We start from the raw sequence: 19,120 nt of genomic DNA, 5'->3' as shown, positions 1-19,120 counted from the left end.
AACAGTCGTGCTCGAAAATCATAACCCACCCAATTACAAAATGGAAAACCCTCGAAAGTAAAACATTTTTAGCAGAATTGCTAAGACTGAGTTATATGCCTTCTGTTAATTTTTCCTACTTGCACCCCCTATTTTTAAACGGCTCGATTTGTCAAACATAATATTTAAAACCATGTTTAAACGAACACTCGCACATAATTCACGTTTAAATTAAAATAGTTCAATTCGTTCGGAAGCTATGATGTCACAGACAGACAGGCAGGCAGATATGTCAAAGTTATAAACCCCTCTTTTTGGGATTATATAAGATAAAGTCATTAAAACAGCTGTGAAATATTTGACACCAGGATAGTATCGTAAACGATGAAATCTGTTTGATTCAAACATTTGATAGTCTTTGAGCCGCTCAAGATTCATTATAATTTAGAAATTTATAATGAGTCTTTTATTTATTTAGAAAACAATAAGTGCTTATTGCATCACAAAAAGTGTTTCATTTACAATATTGCATGACATTTTTGCGATGATCTTTATTATTAAACTTCATAGTTTTTCACATCCTGAAAATCACGCAGACAAAGTCGCGGGCAACAGCTAGTTATCAATATAATCAGGAGCAAGCGTATTGATCAAACGATTTGGCTGTGACGTGTTATGATGAATGACCCATGCTTATGTTCATGAACCTGTTATTAATAACCTGCACATTATGAACATAACTATAAAATCCTCTGGTTCTGGTTGAGGTTGTGCCACTGAGCGCGACGATTCGCGGGTTCGATCACCGCTTAGGACAAACGTTTGTGTGATCTACGAATCCTTGTAGTGAGTCTGGGTGTACTGGATTATGTGACTTGTTTGTGAAAACTTAATTAAATTCGGAACTGACAGCGTGGGGGATTGAAAAAAAATGAACCTAGTTTTATTTTCAAAATTAAATGCCATTTTCAATTAATGCTATAAGATTTCCCGGTACGGTAGGGAATTCATAAAGCTAGCATATGTAATTAAAATTATAATAAATTAATCATGTAACTAATTAGCTATGAAAATGAAGAAAATACCTATTCAGGAAAGTGCAGTAATTTCATCCAGATATTTAAAAGAGACTAGCATAAACTCAAAACAAACTATGATAATCTAGAATCACAAGCCACTTAAAAACTGAAAGAAAAAGTTTCCACACAAAGAGGTTTACCTTCCATCACCACCATGAGATAAACTCCAGTCTTTGTTATGTACGCCAAACTTGGAATTGCTGGAATACCAAAGTTCGGTCTGAGTGAAACTTCTGAAGAACGGCAAAGCTTAAGTTCGCATGCTGAAGTGTGACTTTTGATTGAGTTAAGGGACCTCGTGTGTAATATATGCATCGGCCATACTTGCGCTGTGTGTTTATGCTTGAAGCGAGGGCATTTGTGATAAATCTGAAGAGTCAGCAACAATTGCCTCACTGCGAGCCCCCTAAGAGTAATTTGGACGATTATTAGCTTTTATAGAAGCCGTTCCAATGATTGGGGATGACAGGTTAAAGTCACGTGATGTGCGATGACGAACGTAATTTTCATACCTTTGAGTATTTACGAATGACAATGTCAATTGGATTAAGAGGTACGGGTAAATATCATCTGATGACTAAAAAGTTTATGTGCTAAGTAGATTTTATTCAAAATGAAAAAATATTACTATGGACAACTCCAACATTATTTTTAAATGTAAATATATATTTTGTCGCGACCTGTACTTTTACACTTGTTTTATATTTGGGCGACTATGGCATTTATTTCTGTACAAAGATTACAGCCTTTTTATTTTTAAAAGGTTTTTGTTCGTTCAATCTTCGTTGTGATATTTTTAGAAACTTTTTCAGTACATTTAGAGAAAAGCTTTTGGCACCGATTAAAGAATTGTTTATAAATCTAGTATTTTGTAGCTTGAATTTACAGAGACTATCGGCGCAATGGTAAGTGACAAACATAGGTATGTTTAATTTTATTCATCTATTTATGTTTCAATATTGATTTTTTATTTACTCAATTTCTTAGCACTAATTTATTTTGAATTTCAAATACGCGTGTGGAAAAATATTTAATTTAACTAGCACAGGAGTTTTGTGATTGTAAAAGGATGTAGTTTCCGCTTTGAAAAAAAATCCCTCAAAAATGCAAACGGAAAACAATTGTCCATTAACAAACAAAACACAGATTGTACCCTTTGTGTTGTGAATGAATAGTAAACGTCCTTTTTCAGGTAAACGTTAAAGATATGTATACATACATACAAATAAATGTTTGCTGCAGATAACATGGGACATGTCAACACTGACATCGTCTTTAGGGCGAAGGTAACGTAGTCACGAAGAAAAAGCTTAAAGATTAGAAACGTCATTTTCGACATTGACCGTGACTCTGACTTCTTAGTTCAATACATTTGACAAATTCTATCAGCGTTATCATTCAAATTTAAGACTTGTCTACAAGCCGCAAAATCCAGGATAGAATCCAGAATTTTAAACATGACTGCACGCACAGCAACGTTGTAACACCCACGCCAATTCACGTGCCACGCGTTCAGACACCGCGATGGACACGCATTTGTCTCATCTAGACTCTAGCTATCGAGTGCATATCACTAGATTGTTTGTATAATCGTGGTAAAAAATCATTAAATTCCTAAATATAGGAGTTTTTATTTCAAAACTGTGATTCAATAAAGTCATTATTATTCCTATGGTTTCGTTAATGACTTGTTCGCACAGGAACTTATCTACCCACAAAGCTTTCCATGAATCTGGCAAAATTGTGTTATTTTTATGTACTGCAATGTTTTAGTTTTACAACAGTGCTCGTAAACATTTAATTAGTTCACACAACGTCTTCATTACATCACTGTATCTTCTTTAGACCCAACTGTTGCTGTTGAAATCTTTATTTTCATTGATTTGTTTTTTCTTCGGTTTCATTATATTACTATGGTAGTTTTATTTTTGGGAAACTGGAGCTTTGACTTTGCCAGATTATTTTCAGCGCTGTTTTCAGTGTTGTTTTAGACTTGAAAAAACTTCAGTTTTCACTGAAAAATCCGTCGTAACTGAAATTTTTGCCTTTCAAATTTTGTTTATTCCAGGTCAAACAAAATTCTAGTGTTGTAAGCTAATTAGAATTACTTCAAAATTCTTGGAAAGCTGTTAATTACGCTGTTATTTATTATTTTTATACGTTGAATATTTAATTTTAATAAAAGTTATAATGATCAATTACAGCCATTCCGGCAGCCCTATTCCGGATAACGAAAAAATGAAGGTAAAATTTTTCTGTCTCGCCAGTAGACGCAATAGTTAAATATGCTAGGCATTGAAAAGGTGATAATTACGCTAGCTTTCTTTCAAATAACTGGAAAACCGTATATTGAAGTATTTGTCCATAAATTAAATTAAATTTAATTTACACTAGACTACACTATATCAAGCGAGCGACGCCTAAATTTATAATAACATGTTTGCGGTGTAAATTGCGTGTGATATATCTAGCTGTTATCGTTAGTAATTGTCTAATATACTCCCTGAGTATGGAAAGGGGAGTAACTATTACATATACTTGTTGATACAGCATTTTGTCCTGTTTTATAACTATTTATTTTATACTAGGTTAATCACGCGTATTTACCGGAATCGCCCGAAAAGTTCATCATACGCTGACGCTGTGACTCCGGTAGGGTCCGACATATACACGTGAGTAAACCGTTGGTAGGAAAATAACTTTGTCCTTACACAAAGCGTCAGTAGCAAATTATTGAAATTTCCATCTGTGTATCCTGTTTGAAGTAGCTGGTCCTGGATTTTATGTTTGATGATGCGTTATGTATGATTAATTAGATCGTTCTTAATATTTTTATCTAATTAAATACGTATGTTCTTATCAAAAATATTGAACGTGGAAGCCAATATTTTCTATTTATAGAACCACAGATGTCGAGTAAAAGTTTTGATTAATTAAAATTTTTAGGGCTGCCAAACCACAAAACTGTGATGGAGGATCGTATATTGGGAACGTTTGGGTCTAATGTATGAGAATGAGTGAAAAGGGTCCAAGTGTAATTACAAGTGTAGTTCTAATTAAGTCTCATTTTGGTCTAGATTCCTTATAGTTATAGATCCGCATCGGTCTTAATTAGTGGTTGCAAGTAGAATTTCTGTTTGCGGTCATAATTAGCTTTCTCCAAAAAGGGTTCAACGAGTTTAAATGGACAATGCTTTTCTGTTTCTAATTTGCGGTAAGATGTGTCAGACGTTAAGGACATTTTGTAGGACCTGAATGTTAATTCTTTTTATAGCAATAGAAATAATTTTAAATATATGGGTTATCTGATTAAAAATCTAATAAGGCCTTTCGGTACATTTCTGAAAGACATCACGCAAGTATTTTTTATTTTATCGCATAAAATGTCGCTTGTCAGTACATTTCTTCTGTCAAGTGACGCTATTAGCCCCACTTTCAGACAATGCACTACAAATATACGATAATTTTGTAAATCAATCTGACTGCCAAAATACACTTTTTTGACAAAACCCTGTTAAAAAATTTGTTTTATTGAATTTACTTGTATATCTGGACATGTATGGGACATGCTTCCAATAGTTTTGGAGCATCTAACTTTCCGTTGTTCTCTCTTCTCTGTCCTATAATCTATTTACTGAATTCAGGATCATTTCATTACCCTCCTCTATCTGTATAAACGCGTTGCTTCGTCGACCAAGCTGTGTAGGTTAATGTAAAAGTTTTAATATTGTACAAGCGCTAAGAGCCATGGCAGGGACGTCTTTCCTAAGACCTCTTAACGTTTTTTTCTCTTCAGAGACACAAATAAGTTTATTGCACGACAGATTACTCTCTTAAGAGGAAGCTTCCACGAATTATCAGGTCTTGGACTAAACGTGTAAAACCTTTTTGGGTTTGATAGAGCGGAAAGTAAAAACTTCTTTAAACAAGTTTAGGTAAATCGCCGATATGTTTTGGATATGTCTCTTATAAATATCTGATCACACTGCCCAATTAATACATACTAATAAAAACGTTAAATCAGAAGAAAAAGTAAAATTTATTTTTAGAAGAGATTACCATCCAGAGAATATAATTAAATTTAGGTCCTGTATATCGCGTTTAAGTTTCTGTGATGTATACACATCAGAAGATCCGAATACTGCATATAACGCATTTATTCAAGAATTTAAGTTATTTTATGATTTATGTTTCCCTGTTAACAAAACAAAAGTAAAAAATAAAGCTAACATATTTTGGACGACAAAAGGCATAGTTATTTCGTGCAAAAGAAAACGAAAGTTATTTATAAAAACACAGAAACAGTATAGGATGTAAAAGTTTCTTTTTTTTGTCATCTTGTGTACAAACATCAACGGAAGTTGACACAATACCTTTCACGAAGGGTTTTTTAGCAATAAACAGAAACTGGTCCTAAGTAGTATTAATTTAACCATAAAAAGTTTGCAATTAAATACAAATGATGAAAAAACAACCTCACTCTGGACTCAAACCTGGGTCTCCTCTCCTCCTAACGCGCCAGTCGCTCAACAAGCCAAGCTGCCGAGGTCACTGATCACGAGATTAAACTTGTTGATTGGACAGTTATTTTGTAAATCTCTTTGTATCATCTAGACCCTATTGGTGACAGTACCTACGTAAGGTTAGAAATGGGTAACTGCATTCTACTGCTCTTTGATAATGTGTTAGTGCTCGTAAACCGCAGACGTGTCACGAGTCGTCTTTCAACAGATGGACAAACGAACATAATCCGTCAAATTTATTACCTCATAACTTCAGACTGGAAGAAATGATCTTGTCGATCCTTTTTTCATTTTTCATAACCATTTTGATCCTAAAAAAATCATCAAGTCTTTCTAATTATTTTTATTTGAATTCAGTCGTATGTTTTTGTTGTTGAAAAAATATGAATTGAATGATAATCGGCATAGGTCTTTCGGTATCATGAACAACGTAATAATTAGTCGCATTAAGATACATTTGAAAACTTATTTAGCTTCATAATACAGAGCTAAAGAAGCTATTAACAAGGAACATTCACAGTCATGCACTTTGGGTTAAAATCTTTTTGATATAAAAACCAAAGAAAAGCAAAAGAACTAATTAGCTTAACTATATCTAGCTAAGTTTTCACAGATTAGCAAATGTGTCTTTACTACACTTTTGAGTGTTAAGAGAAATGAACCTTATCGAAACAGAATGGAAAGACTTTGTTTTTAATGTCGCTGGTGAACTATCTTAGAACATGAATAAGACCGCACAGACTTTTTAGATAAACATTTCTACAAGCGGTGTTTCAAAACAGTTATGATTGCTGAAAAATAAAATGTAAGCTTTTACTATTCAATGTCAATATTTCAAGCCATGTCTTTTTTTAAACCAACTGCTAATCGCTTGTCATTTAAAAGGGCTTTTAAGATATATTTATCTACAAGCAGTATCTTAAAAAAGTGTGGGCTGAAAATAATTGAAAAACTGAGTTAACTTCTTGCTATTCACTACTTAGTACTATTTTTATTTCATAAGTTGTATTAAGAGGAATATTATTTTGAAAAAAAATATCATGTACCATTACCCAAAATGTGGCCTCTGATGAAAGAATTGAAGTTGGTTCAAAAGATAATTACTCAATTAATATAAGTAACAGACCAACAAAAAACATATATGAACTGACGTATCAAATAGCAATCAAGCTAACATCACTTAGAAATTAAAGGAAAATTGTTCTTTATAAGAAACTACGCAGTCTTTCTCTTAATCTAGTGTATTTTTTAACACTCAATTAAGTATGTCGTCTATATATAACCTACGGGAGGACCTTAACGCTTACTGCGCAGGCTGGTTCCATTAGGCCCAGAATAGAGAATCGTGGAAGGATTTGGGGGATGCCTTTGCCCAGCAGTTGGACACAGTGGGCTAAAGAAAAAAAATTATTCGATTCGCAATCGAAATATGACTAAAAACTACATATTTTCGTATCCACAGGACTAACAAAATATTCTAAGCACGGAATTATTAAAATGTACTCACTATTGCTGCCAGTATTTCGTCTGCCAAAGGATTGCGTTACTGGCTGACAAGAATATCTTAACTTTTATGATTATAATATGTCCTGTAGATATTTTTCTAGAGTGTATGTTGAAATTATTATTGCGTTACGTAAGAAACCACTTATTATAAATAAAACCGTTTGAGTGCGAGTCGGACTGGTGACTTTGAGGGGTTACGTACAAATACGTTACGTTACCGATAAGCCAAATATGTATGTAACAAAATATATGACTTATTCAATCGAAACACATAATCTTTGGAAATTTCATCTAGTTCTCAGCTGAAACCATCAGGGTCCATGAGATACAGCCTGATGCGGAGCCTCAAAAATGCGAATTTCAGCAAGTTCGTATGGTATTGAAATTTGTTTGAAAGAAAGTCTTTTACTCGTAGAAGGATCGACCAATGGAAAAATATCGGACGGTAGTTAGTTGAGGATTCGGTTATTAAGTTGGAAAATTTTACTTCGTAAAAATACACAAACAATTACTAAAATGTCAGTGACACGTCAAAATACCCTCAACTATAGGCATCTAATTAATAGGTTGTGACTCTCTCGGCGTCACAAGCCAACCCCACTAATAATTCACCCTTATCAAGGTTTCTTGTCTGCTCTCACTAACAAAACAACAATTATACCATCTTTTGTTTCGCTCACATCCACAAAACAAACGTATTCTATTTCGAACGGTTTCAAGTTTGTGTTTCGAATTGAATGGAAACCTTTGATCTGGCCAATTAGTCCGGCCATGCAAACAGTTTCTTCAACTTTACAATCGGTATTTGTTTCTCTTTTCTGTAAAACTGTTTGCTGGTTTGAATACTATATATTAAGAACAAAGAATTAGTTGATGTAGCTACTTTTTTCTTCCCTGTCAAGAATTATTTTGATTTTGTAAATATCAGTGATAGGTCTCGTGGTCTCGTGGTTTGCCTGTTGGGTTGCAACGCCAAGGGCGCGAGTTTGAATCAAACTAGTATTAGAAAACATCACAACTGAGATATTTAAAGTGTGTGTTAATCCATATCAGATTTACTTAACCGCTCAGAAGCATTTGGAAGGTTTGGCGTGGCGAACTCAACCTCTCGTTCATAATGTTACCATGATTAACAAAGATTGATCTACATTATACATGCATATGACAACAGGTATAGAACCTCTTTGATTTGTTTCGTTAGGAAAACAAAACGTCAATTCAATCAACATTTCCCACTAATCAAAATGTTATAAAAAAGCCTCTTTGTAAATTAACACGCCGCACCCAAACTGGCGAAGTTCGATGATTCAAATTATCTGACGTTTATCTAATTAAGGTAGGTGAAATGTTTAAATATAGGTAGGTGAAGTTCTCTATCGCGTTCGTGAAGTACTAGTAAAAGTCCATTACTACAGTTCATATCAATGAAACATGTGGTTTACAATGTTTTAACTTGGCCATTCATTTATTTCAATTATTATCTGTATAATAGCTTACTTATATTTTTTTTTTAAACGGAAAAATTTAATTGGTGTATATTCCTAATAAGCGTTTATTTACCATTTTTGTTTATAGCCATTCAATTCCAAGTGAAGATTCAAAATATATATCACAAATGGCAACATTGTAAATTATAATATGTTCTCTTAAATTAATGTCTTCAGACTTATAAACATCAATTTTATTATCAATTTAAATAGAACATAAATATGTCTGGAGTACAAATTAGTATTGAAAGGTGTCTGGGGATCCTTGGAACGGATATTAGAATGTCTTTTACATGTTTGATTTACGGCTCAATATTGTTGACAAAATATTAGGTATAGCTTTATCTAGATACCTGCGACTTGTGCAAAAAAAATAACTTTAATTTTAGTTGAGGTCGGTTTATTATTTAGTCAGACTAGATAGATTATCAGACTTGGCATCACTCAGCTCTAAGAAGGAGGGGCAGAACTGATAACATTATATTATAAGGAATTAAAAGAGATCGAGTAAAATTGAAGACGTTTCATGGACAACTAACAATCAGACAGGAAGTCCTGAACTGAATCTTGCAAGTTTTCTATGCGCATAAAAAAGTATTGCGAACTTGAAATAACTATGAAAATTAACGATTTCTCCGCCAGCATTTTAAAAGTAGATTATTCAAAATTACAGAGGCTTAAAAAATTGTGTAGTACTTGAAACTAGCCCTTAGCCAAAGCTCTTTTACTTAGCATTATATTAGTACAGATTTATGTAACTCTATTAACTACAAAACAGCAAATACCTAGTAGACCACCGCATAGAACTATGGACATCCGATATTCCCTGCTATCGGATTTCCCATTGACATCGAAAGCCGATGCATCCGGGGCTTACGACACAAACATAATATGCTAATAATAACCCTCCTCCGCCGAGTGTCGCCGACAATCTTGTTAACTTGTTGCAAGTCGCTGGCTGCAGGAATTTATTTGCGAAATGGAAAATAAATAGCTTCCCTTGTCCGTCTATAAAAAGGCCACCCGTGTTTCGCTTCAAGCAGTTGTTTTGAATTATGTAACTGTGTTGTTTTATGCAATTCTAAACATAATTTCATATGGAATATGATTCTGAAGTACAATTGACGATCCAGTGGGAAACTTGTAACATGTCTTACGATTCAATTACTGCTTAGGGATACATATAAAACCTTATTACGCCCATGATTTTCTACATTTATAAATAATTAAAATCAAAAAACTTTATGTTGAGGATAAAATAGAACTTGTTAAGCAATAAAAATTTTCGCCCTCAAATGTCACAATCACCCAAATGGATTTGAAAACAGCCTTTATTCCTAAAATAGAAGTGGACGCGAAAATTCTTAGCACAGCTGGCTGCTATTAATTTTAATGCAAAAATCTTTTCCGAGTTAAATTGGAGCGAGACGGAAATAATGCCAGATGAGTTCAGTCAGCTTTTCCAGAATTTCTATTTAACAGACTGGTTTGCTACTTTATTTAGATAGATAATCTTTTGCCAGGGAAACGCTAAAGCTAGGTAACTGTGCAACAATGCCAAGCGGTAAACTCGTTACAACAATGTGTTCTTTTCAAGGTTTTGATTGATTGTTGAAGATATTCATTTTTTTTTGTTTCATCGTAATAATTAGTATCTAAGAATACTATGAAGTGCGGCCTTACTATGGATGGGTGCACAAGTTGCTGGTCTTACTTTTTAAATAATTCCTAGATGGCTCCAACAAACGGTGAAGAACAATCTGAGAAGGCACAGAATTCCAAATATTACAACCTGAGATCGAAAATCCGCAGTGAGCTAGCGTGGTGATCAATGATCAATGCTTCCCTGTATGGGATGATACCTACATCTACAGACTGCTATTTATTATATCAGCTCACAACACATTTATATGGGAAACATTTTTAAATGTCAAATTTAAATATCGTGCTTTATTCTCGTTATAACGATAAACATTATTTTGTATCACCAATTACCACCCCTTGCAATTAAACAGTAAGCGGTTTTGAGAGAAATTATTTTAATTGTACTTCAGATTGAATTTAAATTGCCATCTTTTATCGTATTAAAGATTTTGTAGTACTGACTGCATTCTGGCAGACAGCAGAGTTCGTTTTTAATCTTGGTAACGGAACCCTAGAAATATTTAGTAAGAAACTCGATATATTAGAACCCAAGTACCTACAATAGAAGTAAAACAAACTTAAATCTAACATATTCTAAGTACCGCACTTAATGTTTAGTCGGCGACCGTTAAAATGTTTAGTACATAAACAAAGAGCGCCTAATGATAGAAAATAAATGGAGGCTAATGTATGCTTTTGACCTGTAGACTGTAGCGAACGACCGAAATGACGTCTACGACTAAGGATGAAAATTGTTTGAAGAAATTATTGTTATACGGAAATTTTACCTAATCTTTTTACAAAAGTGACCAAAAAACTCGAAACTCCACCGTGTCAGCTCATGGTTAACGACTACTTGGGCCGAAACTAGTCGGGCAATCCCGATAATTACGCCTGACTAAACCGATGCATCATTTAATAATGAATAATTATCACGAAAGTTGCTATAAAAAAAATATATGTGTAACGTTTCCATTAAACCCTGAAAAATATATAATTTATTTACTCAACCATGTCTTGTAAACGCCTTATCCGATTTTGATGGATGGGAAATCATTCAGCGTCACCCAAGGCTATGTTTATTTTGTCAAAGGATACGGCTGCTATATAATATGATATACGGTACTGTTACAGCGAGTGGACTGTATTTATTGGGTGGTCCGTTGGGTTCGGACCGAGCACTGGCGGGATACAAAGAAGCAGGGGTTCAACGCAGTAAAAGAAATTGTGCAGTACTTACATAGTTCTTTATTGTCCCCAGTATTTCTAGGCTTCCTAGTCTTCCTAGTCTTCCAAGGTTCCTTTCCGGATGCTCACTGGATGTGGAATGCCTAACCGCCGGTAGGGCCCTCTATTTATAGTGACTGCCGACCAATCACGGGGGCGCGTATTTGGCGCCAGCCAATCATGGCGTGCCGCGTTCCCGCGCTGGCCGGCAAGAAACCCTTCCAGAGGCTTATCCCGGCAGTTAGGCGTCCCTTACAAATGTTATAGACCTTTTTACCCTATTTAACCCTATCCTTATACCTTTATTTACATAAAATAATGTCTTAAAATAAAGATAATTGCAAAAACCCGCACCTTAATCATGACAACAACATGGTGCTGCCCCCTGTGACAGAATCGGTAACTAAAAAGTGAATTTTATGTAGGTACTTTTAAAACTAATCTACGTGCGTCGCCACCTACCGAGAGTTAGTTACAACAAATTCTAAATAATTGCGGGTACTTATGAAACAACTCCTATCAATAATTGTTTCTAAATAAAACCTATTTCTAGGTTTTTTCAGGGTTAAATAGTATATGGACAACACTTAGGTAACTAAATCTTAGTTCTTAACCATAGTCTAAGTCCCTAGCACACATCATATAGTCTTAAACATTTGCGAACAAACCTTAACATAACATAAACAATGTTTCAATATATACCTACGTACACCTATAACTGATTGCAAACGTAAACAAACTCATTAACTTTAAGAAACTTGAAACGTTAATCAAGCAAAAACTATAACATACTTAATTTAGGTGTACGTAGTTGTCATCGTCGCTAACATTCTCCCCCGCGGTGCGTAGCACCTCCTCCTCTGGATGCGACGATGCTGCTGCAGGCACGAGCACGACGACCCTTCTGGTTGGCCGGCGCAGCACTCCTCCTGATGTCCGCACGTCCAGTACTCTCGTTCTTCCATCTGGCCCGGGGTAGACTTTGATAACTTCACCTCGAGGCCACGAGTTGCGGGGTAGCGCGGCGTCGACTATCAATACGACGTCGCCTTCTTTGGGGTCGACGGTTGTTCGCCCGTCGATTTTCCGCGGCATGAGGAGCGGCAGGTACTCTTTCACCCACCGTCTCCAAAAGTGGTCGGCGAGCCTTTGCGCTGTTCTCCAGGTTGCTTTGCCGACCAGCTCGTTGTCCTCGAACTCTCCCGGCGCCATTGCTCTGCACGATCTCCCCAGCAGGAAGTGATTTGGGGTCAAACTTTCTGCATCGTTGGGGTCCATGCTGACTGGGGTGAGAGGTCTTGAGTTCACGATGTGTTCGACCTCAGTCATCAGCGTGTGGAGCACCTCTTCTGGTGGGCTCCTTTCGTTGAGCACCACCGCCAACGCTGTCTTCACGGTGCGCACGAGCCTCTCCCAGGCGCCTCCCATGTTTGGGCTGCCCGGGGGAATAAACTTCCACTTGATTCCCTTTTCAAGTGCGGCCGCCTCCAATTCTTTGTTCGCCCCGACGAAGTTCGTGCCATTGTCGCTGAACAACGTTCTTGGAGTCCCTCTTCTTGCCGCCATCCGTCGCAGGGCCATAATCATGGAGCTGGCACTGAGAGATGGCGCCAACTCCAGGTGAACAGCCCTGGTGGTGAGGCAGGTGAACAATGCCACCCACCGCTTCTCGACTCTCCTACCGATCGTTACTTGCATCGGCCCGAAATAGTCGACTGCCGTACAAGCGAACGGGAACTGATGGTGTTGCAGCCGCTCGCTAGGCAGGTTGCCCGCCGGCGGTATGGCGGGTGTACTCTTCCTTAGTTTGCACCATTGGCAGCCGTGTGCTACTGCCTTCAATGTTGCCCTTAAACCGAGAATCCAATACTTCTGTCGGACCTCGTTCATCACGGTCGCTGTGTTACCGTGTAGAAACTTCTCATGATAGCTTCTTATGGTAAGTTGCGCGATTCTCTGCCTTCCGTCCAAGATGACAGGGTTCATTTTTCTTACTCCTCCGTCGCGAAACTTCATAGTTCTACTTCGTAGCTTTACGTTTCCTTCGTCACCGATGAACACGTCTATTTTCTTCAATTTACTTGCATTTTCAAGGGGAGTTCTTGCGTTTGAATTAATTTCTTTAACTTCTCTTGAAATTTTCTTTGCTTCGATGGTTGACGAGAAACTTTGAAGATAATCATCCACGTTATGATTTCTTCTTATTGCCTTCACAGCTTCAGGGTGCGTGATCTTGAAGTCTTCTGCGTTCCTATTCATCACGTATATAGCTGTCGCAGGTGATGACGCTGCTCCAAATATTATCGACGACATCCTGTACTCTTCCGGTTTGCCTGTTCCTCTGCATCTTCTCCAGAGGAACCTTAAACAATCCCGGTCATCTTCCTTAACTTTGACACGAAGAAACATGTCTTGTATGTCAGCCATGACTGCCACTGGGCCTTCTCTAAAGCGCAGTAGCACCCCAAATAGCGACTGCAGCAAGTCAGGTCCTGCTAGCAATGCGTCGTTGAGGCTTCTTCCTTCGTACTTGGCTGCTGCGTCGAAAACAATTCTTGGCTTCCTCTTGACCGGGTGTACGACGGCGAAGTGAGGTAAGTAGAATGTTTTCCCCTTAGTGGTGGTTACAGGGGCTTTCTCGGCGTAACCATTTTCTATCTGGATCTGCATCTCATAGTATTCCTTGACATCTTCTTCACGATCCAGCTTCTTCTCTATGTTGACCAGGCGACGAAAAGCTTGATTGTAGTTGTTGGGTAGGGTCTCGCCTTCCTTCTTCCACAAGAGGCCTGCTTCGAATTGACCGCTTGGTAATCGCTTCGTTGTTTTCTCTAAGGTTTCCAATGCTCTTCTATCGCTGTCGTTTGATGGCAGTCGATTTTGAATCCCCAGAGACTCTAACTGAAAATGTTCCCGGACGACTTCTTCAATGTCTTCACCTTCTGACGTTGCCCTGCCGTAGTGCATGAAGTTGACTACGGCGTTCGATCCGGTTTCACACCCATGTAGCACCCACCCTAAGTGTGTGAGTGAGGCTACGGGTTCAGTTGGCTTACCCTTCTTCAGTCTTCTTGTGACTATGAGTCCCCAATTGTCTTGCCCAATCAACAACTTCGGTCGCTCTGCGTCGTAGAGCAACTGCCTTTTAATTGTCTTCAAGTGTAGGCAATTCTTTACAGTGCTCCTGTTGACCCTTTGTTCAGATAGCTTCAGATCGTCGATGGTTCTAACAGTGATAGTCTTCTTATCCCTTCTGTGAACCCCCTTAATCTTCAAGTTGATCTTCTGTGAGCTATCTTTCCTTATGACCTTCCCGCCGACGGTTTCGATTGTGAGTGCTTCGCGACTTCCTGCAGCTCCAATCTTCTCGGCTATCGACGCGTCTAAGAGAGTGACGGTCGACCCTTCGTCCAACAACGCGAGCACACGAACTTGACCCTTGGGCCCGTAGAGTTGCACCGGAACAATCTTCAAATATGCTCTGTCTTCATCCTTATTGTTGTGGACTGAGGCGACTTTCTCTTCTGATGCGCCTTCCTTGCTTGACTTCTGTACTTCTGGCTTGTCCGAGTGTAAGATAGTGTGATGCCATCTTCGACACTTCCTGCAGACAGGCGCTTTACAGTTGCTTCTTAAGTGCTTGAAGCGAAGACACTTGAAACAAATCTTCGCTTTCTTGATGATGTCCCATTTCTTATCAATCGACGCTTCTTTGAACTTCTTGCACTCTGTTGCAAAATGTTCCTCTTCACAAACGGGACACGACTTCTTAAACTTCTTATCTTGAGACTCTTCTTGTACAGTGTGTACAGGTCTTCTTGAACTCTTCTTATCAGATGGAACTTCAGGCGGGGCAAAGTCCCCACACATGTCGGCTTCAATATCCAGGAAATCTTCAATGAGTAAAAGTTCCTGAATGTCTTCATCTCTCCGACCCCTATGATATGCGAACCAACGAAACTTCATGGTAGGTGGCATCTTGTCTACAATAGCCTTCAATGTTTCAGGCGAGCTGAGGTACTGAGGTTTCTTCAATGCCTTGATTGTCTCGATAGCGTTCTTGACTCGACTTGCAAACACGCAGATCTCGCCAGGACTTTCGCTCACTTTCGACAAGTTCTTCAGTTTTTCCAACTCAGCTAAAGCCAGTGCACCAGGTCTTCCAAATCTTGATTCCAAACCCTTGATTACTTCATGTGGCTTCTCAGCGGTAAACAGTAAACTCTGAACTGCTTCTTTCGCTTTCCCCTGTATGGCTCTTCTGAGGCGAGCCAGGTTCTGTGCGGCGCTGAAGGATGCAGCCGTATCTTCATACGTCCTTCTGAACGCCAACCATTCTTCACAGGCTCCATTGAAGTAAGGAAGTTCGATGTACTTCGGCGCGATGACGTCACGCGAAATCCCGGACAGCTTGCCTATTGCTTCTGCCAGCTTCTGAATGTCGCTCTTCTTATCTTGTGACTCGACCGGCCTCTGTTCCTTGCTTGACCCGGCGCTGGTTTGGATGAACCACTGTTCCACTTCATGAGTTCGCTCGTATATTTCTTCACCAGCTCCATCTTCATCTTCCGACTCAGCGGCGACAAGCTCTAGTTGTGCTTGCGCCACCCTTAGTCGTGCTTCCGCCATTTCTTGCTCCCGTAACGCCACAGTCAATCTTGCTTGCGCTTCTGCTCTCTTCCTATGCGAAGAGCGAGCAGACATTGTGTCCCTGTCCCGGGCCGGGTTCCCAGGATCAGGCTGCTGCAGAGTCCCTTCTCTCGACGACGTCCTGATTCCAACGCTTCGATTTGGATTCTGTAGCGTAGTATGACTGCCTTCTTGACGTGCGGGCTTTGAATCTTCAACCTCTTTCGCGGCGGCGTGTGTCAGGGGGGCGGGGCGCACCGCCTCTGCTGACGTTGATTCCCTCCTGGTGGCGTCCTTGGACTGGGGTACGGGAGCCTGACTTCCCTTCAGGCTTGTTGTCGGCGTTCTCTTCGTGAGCGTCGACCTACTTGCGATACTTGCAGTATCGCTCGGAGTGTTCATACTCCAATCCGACGACGAACTATTTCCTGCAGTCTTAGACTGCGTCGAACCCGATCTTGTATTTGGCATCTTCGTATTATAACCCAATCCGGCTCGACAAAGGACCAAAATGTTACAGCGAGTGGACTGTATTTGTTGGTGGTCCGTTGGGTTCGGACCGGGCACTGGCGGGATACAAAGAAGCAGGGGTTCAACGCAGTAAAAGATAATTTGTGCAGTACTTACATAGTTCTTTATTGTCCCCAGTATTTCTAGGCTTCCTAGTCTTCCTAGTCTTCCAAGGTTCCTTTCCGGATGCTCACTGGATGTGGAATGCCTAACCGCCGGTAGGGCCCTCTATTTATAGTGACTGCCGACCAATCACGGGGGCGCGTATTTGGCGCCAGCCAATCATGGCGTGCCGCGTTCCCGCGCTGGCCGGCAAGAAACCCTTCCAGAGGCTTATCCCGGCAGTTAGGCGTCCCTTACAAATGTTATAGACCTTTTTACCCTATTTAACCCTATCCTTATACCTTTATTTACATAAAATAATGTCTTAAAATAAAGATAATTGCAAAAACCCGCACCTTAATCATGACAACAACATGGTGCTGCCCCCTGTGACAGAATCGGTAACTAAAAAGTGAATTTTATGTAGGTACTTTTAAAACTAATCTACGTGCGTCGCCACCTACCGAGAGTTAGTTACAACAAATTCTAAATAATTGCGGGTACTTATGAAACAACTCCTATCAATAATTGTTTCTAAATAAAACCTATTTCTAGGTTTTTTCAGGGTTAAATAGTATATGGACAACACTTAGGTAACTAAATCTTAGTTCTTAACCATAGTCTAAGTCCCTAGCACACATCATATAGTCTTAAACATTTGCGAACAAACCTTAACATAACATAAACAGTGTTTCAATATATACCTACGTACACCTATAACTGATTGCAAACGTAAACAAACTCATTAACTTTAAGAAACTTGAAACGTTAATCAAGCAAAAACTATAACATACTTAATTTAGGTGTACGTAGTTGTCATCGTCGCTAACAGGTACGTCATTTTTCGCCAGGAGTCTAATAATTGGTACAGTACCCTACTGAAGATTCCATAGTCCCTTCATATTTCAGTTGTAATTTTAAATCATTTTTCCTTTTAGTATGATGATTTGTTTACTTTCCAAATTAAATTTATTATTTTCCTATCTCAAGGCCAATCTCTTGCAGACTACGCCGTGTTGACAAAAACCCAAGTAATTATAGGCGGCATCAAATTAACCCATACAAAAATTACCATATTAATTGGTATCAAGCAAGTGAGACACTTTGTCATGTTCACATTATGTGACCAGTAATCTCATTGTAATAGACTTTTAATAAAAGTAATGTTTTCTGTTACCTATACGGCTTTTGGGTACATAACCTAAGTGTAAAATCGGAATACTACCACTAAGTCATCCACCCGTCTACCACCAGGCTGCGTAAATAACATTTTTATATCAGTTGCCACTATAACAACAAATAATGAATATAAAAATCGGGGTTAAGCCAAGGCACTGCTACGGTCATAAATTTGGTTGGTGGACGAGCTTTTTTTGCAAATTATTGACACACTGTTGCATTTTCTATATCCTATTTCCTAAGGTGTTCATTCATGTGCGTATTACCATTTGGGTTTTACTGGAACCGGTACTGGGTGGTACTGGTAAACGATCGTCTGGACGAGAGAAGGACTAATGTGAGAAAACGAACCACCAGACAATTGTTCAAGGAAGTGTAAAAAAACACGTCCGATTCTCGAAGGAGGTTTGAAAGGAGTAACACCTAAGAGATAAAATATTTAGACAATAGTCTATGTACAATTATCGATTTTGATTCATTATTAATAATGTAAGGCAGCCTAAGTTTTTATACAAAGACGAAAATTATACACCTACATGTTAAGTTGATAAGATTACTCATGATATTATAATTGTACCGCTTAGTGAAACAGAATATTTTATAGGGGATGGTTTATTTAGGAAACCGTAATAAGCATTTCTACGAATTTTAATATTCAGTAAGTTGAATTAGTACCCTGTAATTAATAATTGATGTTTCTATCATGAATAATTCTTTGTAGCACTTTTTAATGCCTAATTCCTTTAAGGTATATATTTTTTGATCTTATAATGGTTTTGAATTAATCAGCCTTTTTACCACACACCCAAAATATACATCACGTATGAAATACTATTGCTCTTTTTTCTTAAAAAAAAACGACTCCCGCATTAAGGAACCTAATCCTTGTATAGGGGGGGGGGTCACTATCATTCAGGACTTAGGGCAGACTCAGGATAAGGTTTAGACCTCTAGAAATCGGCTATCCATGCAGGTTTGTTCATGCTTAACCAATAAAACATAAATATTACTTCCGTGAAAGTCACTAATGAACGTTGACGAACATTAATATTAATGCACGTTACAATAAATCAATATATATCTAATATTTTATCCTTACAAGCCCTACAGACCAAAATCAACCATACCTTTCTGCACACACGGTTGCATTTACTTTGATCGTTAATAAGGTGATAATATTATGTTATTCAATATAGAATATACCCAATCTTCATTAAGTTACACATTACCTTCCCTTCATCTCACATTAAAATAC

At 38.2% G+C, this 19,120-nt stretch overlaps 2 protein-coding genes across 2 annotated transcripts in view; both read right to left on the bottom strand.

Annotated features, from left to right (window-relative positions):
- LOC113502286 (QRFP-like peptide receptor) overlaps positions 1-19,120 on the bottom strand; it is a 111,747-nt gene that overhangs the window by 68,996 nt on the left and 23,631 nt on the right. The window lies entirely within an intron of this gene.
- On the bottom strand, positions 12,228-16,666 carry LOC113502285. Its single transcript, XM_026883793.1, has one exon. The coding sequence runs from the start codon at positions 16,543-16,545 to the stop codon at positions 12,238-12,240; it is 4,308 nt and encodes a 1,435-aa protein (XP_026739594.1). The 5' UTR covers positions 16,546-16,666; the 3' UTR covers positions 12,228-12,237.

The sequence above is a fragment of the Trichoplusia ni genome, chromosome 17 (genome assembly GCF_003590095.1).
Source record: "Trichoplusia ni isolate ovarian cell line Hi5 chromosome 17, tn1, whole genome shotgun sequence".
In the NCBI taxonomy this organism is placed as follows: domain Eukaryota; kingdom Metazoa; phylum Arthropoda; class Insecta; order Lepidoptera; family Noctuidae; genus Trichoplusia; species Trichoplusia ni.
This window is presented reverse-complemented; position numbering and strand designations above follow the sequence as displayed.